The 6000-nt window shown below is 46.5% G+C and overlaps 1 protein-coding gene across 1 annotated transcript in view; it reads right to left on the bottom strand.

Annotated features, from left to right (window-relative positions):
* LOXHD1 (lipoxygenase homology domains 1) overlaps positions 1–6000 on the bottom strand; it is a 147755-nt gene that overhangs the window by 104472 nt on the left and 37283 nt on the right. The window contains exons 10-11 of the mRNA XM_010005022.1: positions 5797–5883; positions 1493–1628 (exon numbers count right to left, since the gene is read on the bottom strand). Of these exons, the coding sequence (XP_010003324.1) occupies positions 1493–1628; positions 5797–5883 (223 nt within the window). The remainder of the gene's footprint in view (positions 1–1492; positions 1629–5796; positions 5884–6000) is intronic.

The raw sequence follows: 6000 nt of genomic DNA, 5'->3' as shown, positions 1-6000 counted from the left end.
GGAAAAGGGAAAAAAGTAAATTAAAAAGAAATTAAAAAATAGGAAGGCCTAAAATATTAAGAAAACATATAAAACCCTTTCAAAGAAGGACATAAAATGCTGCCCACTTTGATAAGACCTCATGAGCTGGAGTGCATGGGTTCCTTGGGACCACAGTTCTTCTGTCTCTCCTCCTGCCTTCCCAAGAAGGTCCTAATGATGAGGGTCTTGTAAAAATCTGTTTGGGGTAAAACGTCATTTTCAGCGTCCAGGGGCATAATAGGGGCAATTCTGTGATAGCAGGCAGACAAAAGCAGTTTAAAAAGGGTGGGCACAGACTCTTTATGTTGGATTTATGGGGCAGGAAAAGCCCAGGTGGCCCCATCTCCTCAGGATCCTCACAGTGCAGGAGTCTGGGTTATGTCCTGCCTCCTCATCGCCTTTGAGATCTTTATTTAGGATTTTGCCGATAGATTTTGAGCTGCTGACTTCCCCCCCCCCTCATCTCTGCCCTCCCATCCCATTGGGAAAGGATTTCCAGAAGAACTTTCATGGCAAAGAACCAGCCCAGCTTTCCCTCCAGGATTGGGATGGGACAAGAAGTGCCTCCACCCTCCCTCCCTGCAAGCACAACAGGCAGGTGCTGCATCGCAACTGCTCCTCATGGGAAAATGGATCTGAACTCTAGCAGCTGATTAAAAATACATGCCAGAACCAGGTTTATTTACATTTTAATAACATCTGCAATTACAATTACCCTTCGTCTGCTCAGGAGCCACTCAGCTGCGTGCAGATCACTCAGTTTGTTGGAAATTTCAGAGAACAGGGGACTCGTGGTCTACAGAGCATGGAGCCTCATTAGGTGCTTTGGTGGAAATCAGAGAAATCCCAATGGCCACCTTCAGATATCCTGCTCTCCAAAATTCTCCCTCCAAGTGTCTAAGTTTTTCAACACAAGGTCAAGACAGATGTGACCACTTCAGGAAGCCAAAAGAAAATTCTGTGGCTTTCCTTAATTAGGCCTTTAGTTTGAGCATAATTAACCAAAAAAATATTTCAGATTCCTCTCGTGTATTTAAAGGCACTAATGCCCTTGCACGACTGTTCTGTGCAACTTCCTATAGGTTTATACATATAGCTGCACAAATGTGCATGTAATTAAGAGAAAATTTGAAAGCCTCAAATTATTTTTAAATTCTAGATTGCATCTCAGCTAAGCTTGCTTTCCATGAGTATCCTTTCAAACCTGGCATTTCACATTTTAAAGGAGAATGGAAAACTGTGGCCACATCTCTCCTGTCTCCCACCACATAGAAATCTGCTCAGAACAAGAGTGTGGGATTTCTGGGGCTTCATGCAGCTAATGATGCAGGCAGAAAATACTGCAGAGAGAAAGTGCCAGAAAGAGCAGCCAATTGAATTGCATCAGTCTGCCTGTGCACCCCAGACACAAAGAGGGTTTCTTTCTTTTCAGGTGCTGAGTGAGCCCCTGCACGGAGCCCCTGGCTCTCACCTGGCATGACTTCAGTCACAAGAGGTCCCTCTGCAGGGAGCTCCCTCACGATCTCATTGTCATCTTCATTTATATCCAGCCAGCGGCCGCAGCTGAACGTGTATTTTTCTTTCGTCAGCGTTTTCAGCAGAGTTACCTTCATTAAACCAAAACACTGCGTGTGAGTTTCAGAGGCTTGAAGACAAAAAAGCCACAAGCTCGTGACAGGTTTAGTTTGTTGGGGTTTGGGGTTTTTTCTGTTCGTTTTGCCTGAGAAGCAGGAGCAGGAAGCAGCAGAGAAATAACCCACATTAATAACAAGACTGACACTCAGATTCGCGCAGAGGGGCACGGGGTAAAGTCTGTCATGGCTGATGGGTTTTCATTCCTCCTTCCTCCAGCCCCTCCACGATGCTGTGAAAGTTTTGATGGGCACTGTGTCTCTTAGTAACTGCTCATCAACCTGCTGCTCCCTCAATCCACGGAGCAAATAACAAATGGTGCTTGCACTGCTGGTCCCTGCAGATCAGAACCAGTGCGTGGCACTGTGGGGAAAACACCCAGAAAATGGCAACAAGAACAACAAAAGATCTGCAGTAGCTTCCTCAGAAGTTATCAGCAAATAAGGCTGGAGAAGAAGGCGAAGGGAGGGCATGATGAAGGTCTACAATTAAACAATTATCACAGGTGGCATGGAGAAGGCAGGGAGGGTCAGCTGTTCACTCCTCTGCTGCAAGAAATACAGGGCATCAAATTATGCTTGTAGAGGGAAGTGCAAAGTAAACAACAGGACACAGCCTGTGAAGTCTTTGCCAAACACTATTATGGCCACTAAATGTTTATTTGTTCAAGGGGATACTGGACCTTTTAAACAAATAAACGGAAGAAAAACCTACTAAATGCTTTGTATTTAGTAGATCTGTTCAGGAAGTAAGTGTCCAAAAACTGGAAACAGCTGAAAGCTGGAAGAGTATCAGGAGGAAGTATCACACATGATCGTCCTTTTCTAACTCTTCTCTAACCATGCACTTACATGACACAGGAGAGAGAATATTTGGCTTCATGGACCTTTGGTTTGACCTGAATGCCTGTCCTTGTGTAGTAATAAATGGAAGCCTGCCCCAACACAAACCAAGCCTGCCATGGACTGCAACAAAGCTTTGTTAAGGCTTCATCTAAGCTCCTGGATGCTAAAACGGATGCACAAATGGTGGGATGCATGTGCCATGAGCCTGATGCCTCCAGAAAACATCAGACTGGCTGTATGTGGGCAAATTGATTTCATGCATCTTCACCAGGTTTGCTTAGATGGTTTGGCCCAAAGAGAATCCTCCACATGGTGTCAGATCCCTCCCATCCTCACTGAACAGTTTCTGTTCAGGAAAAGAGGATACCTCAGGGAAATGTGCAGCTATGGAAGGTCTAAGCATTCTTGCTTATCATCTATGAGCAAACTAATAAAGAGAATTGCAGTGGCCCAAGGTCTGACCAGCACTTTCTTTTAGATAAAGACCGCAGCCATATATGTTCTCCCACCATATGGTGCACACAGCAGAGCTTGATGCCCTCTGCTCAGGGGAGAGGTGCTTGGCTGGTCACACCTCTCTGATGGTGTGAGAGAGCAGGATCTGTCAAAGCACATTAGAGGCACGCAAGAAAAATCTCTAAGCTGTAAATTGTGATTTATCATCACGGTCATTTATGGCTACAGAGTAAAGTGCTTGTTTTGTTAAGTGCACAGAACATCTTCCAAGCTCTACAAGAGCATGGGTGAAACTTAGATGTGAATTTGCAGACCCAGATGAGGGCTGACAGCACAGTAATTGTTGCTGGTAGAACAAAGGATACGTGACTGAAGACCAAGCAGATCACCTTTTTATATTCCAAACAAGCACAGTGCTGCTCTCTCTTGCAAAGTCTCCACTGGCTCCTCCAGTCTGTGTTCACCTCCTGCAACAGGGCTGTCAGCACTCCAGGGCAGGTTTTGCTCCCCTGAGCAACAGGTCTCTGCCATAATCAGCTTTTGATTATGACCAGCCTAAATCAGCCACAGAAGTGGGTTTGCCTCTCTGTGCGGTAATGATGTCTAAGAGTAGAGAGTTTTCTGAAGAGCAGGGGGCAAAACCCCTGGCAGCAGTGAGGGGGGAGTACAGTGGCCTGATGATGGAAGGATGAGGATTTTGATCACTGATTTGGGCTGTGGGCAGATGCCATTTCTTGTTGCTCCCATTTCACATACATATCTGGGCAGAACTGAGAGGGACAGGAAGGACAAGACAGGGAGCTGTTGTAGCTGGTCCAGAGGAGGCTACGGTGGTGATCCAGGGGCTGGAGCACTTCTGCTATGGAGACAGGCTGAAAGCTGGGGTAGATTCTGAACGTATGTTGGTGATAAAACTAGGGAAAATGTGGGCCCTCTCTGCAAGGAAACAGGAGACCTGGTCACACAGGACATGGAGAAGGTTGAGGTACGGCATTACTTTTTTGCCTCCATCTTCACCAGCAAGTGCTCAAGCTACACTGCTCAAGTTGCCAAAGGCAGAGGCAGGGACTGGGAGGATGAAGCACCACACAATGTAGAAGATGATCAGGTTTGAGACCATCTAAGGAGCCTGAAAGTGCACAAGTCCATGGGACCCAATTACATTCATCCATGGGTCCTGAGGGAAATGGCGGATGAGGTTGCTAAGCCGCTATCCATCATATTTGAGAAGTTGTGGCAGTCTGGTGAAGTTCGCACTACCTGGAAAAGATGAAGCATAAGATCCTTTTCAGTATTGCCTCTGTGCCAGCAAGGTGATGGAGCACATCCTGGTGGAAGCTATGCTAGGCACATTGAAAATGTGGAGATGATTGTTGACAGTGAACATGGCTTCACTAAGGGCAAATCCTGCCTGACAAATTTGGTGCCCTTGTATAATGGGATTACATTGGTAAATATGGGGAGACCAACTCATGTCGTCTACATGAACTTGTGCAAAGCATTTGACACTGTCCTACACAACATCCTTGTTTCTAGATTAGAGACATGGACTTGATGGATAGACCACTTGATAAGGAACTGGCCGGATGGTCACACTCAAAGAGTCGTGGTAAATCACTTGATGTCCAAGTGGAGATCAGTGACAGGTGGTGTTCCTCAGGGGTTGGTAATGGGACTTGTGCTGTTTAAAATTTTTGTTGGTGACACGGACAGCGGGATTGAGAGCATCCTCGGCAGGTTTGCTGATGACACCAAGCTGTATGGTGTGGTCAACACACTAAAGGGAAGAGATGCCATCTAGAAGGACCTTGACAGGCGTGAGAGGTGGGCCAGTGCCAACCTCATGAAGTTCACTAAGGCCAGATACAACCTGAATTGGAGCAATCCCAAGCACAATTACATGGTGGGCAGAGAATGGATTGAGAGCAGCCCTGAGTAGAAGGACTTGTGGGTGATGGTGGATGAGAAGCTCAACATGAGCCCACAATGTGGGCTTGCAGCCCAGGAAGCCATTAATGTCCTGTTCTGCATCAAAAGAAGCATAACCGTCAAGTCAAGGGAGGTGATACTCTTCCTCTGCTCTTGTGAGACTGCACTTGGAGTATTGTGTCCAATTCTGGAGTTCTCAATGCAAGGAGGACATGGATTGAATTGAGTTGAGTCCAGAGGAGGGCCATGAAGATGATCGAAGGGCTGGAGCACTTCTGCTATGGAGACAGGCTGAAAGCTGGGGTTGTTCAGCCTGGAGAAGAGGTGGCCTTAAGGGAGACCTTATTGCAGACCCTTTTAAAGGGGTCTGTGGAAAAGATGGGGACACACATTTTAGCAGAGCCTGTAGTGACAGGACAAGGAGTGACAGGTTTAAACTAAAAGAGAGGAGATTCAGACTAGATACAAGGAAGAAATTTTTTATGCTGAGGGTGGGGAAACCCTGGCCCAGGTTGCCAGATTGGTGGGAGATGCTCCATCCCTGGAAACATTCCAGGTTGGAAGGGGTTCTGAGCAACCTGGTCTAGTTGCAGATGTCCCTGCCCACTGCAGAGGGTTGGACTAGGTGGCTTTTAAATGTCCCTCCCAACCCAAACCATTCTGTGGTTCCATGGGAAGGAATTTCCTCCAAAACACACACTACGAATACTTCGCTCCCCGCATATTTTTGCAAGCTCTGCAATGTGCTCTCTTCACATCCTGTTCTGATGTATGACTTGACAGTTGCACCCCTCAGCCCACACCATCTGTAAAGGAAGATACCTCTGAGCACTGATACATACTGGGACTGACACTGCACACCCCTGTGACCCAGCTGCCTTTTCAGGTCTGCCTTCCCTTGCTGTCCTCTCACCTTGTTAAGATGCCAGCCAGCAAAAGGATTTCTCTTCTCATGCCATATCCGAAGCTTGTAAAATGTGCCCAGATCAGGGAGCTCAATCTGTAGAGAGAAAAAAATTCCAACAATACTATCTATTTCTGTAAGCAAAGTATGCACACAAAGGACACCTCTGAACGTCTTACATAAGCCAAATCAGAGAAGATTCAAAAACTAAAA

The sequence above is a fragment of the Chaetura pelagica genome, unplaced genomic scaffold (assembly GCF_000747805.2).
Source record: "Chaetura pelagica isolate M959 unplaced genomic scaffold, ChaPel_1.0 scaffold121, whole genome shotgun sequence".
Taxonomy (NCBI): domain Eukaryota; kingdom Metazoa; phylum Chordata; class Aves; order Apodiformes; family Apodidae; genus Chaetura; species Chaetura pelagica.
This window is presented reverse-complemented; position numbering and strand designations above follow the sequence as displayed.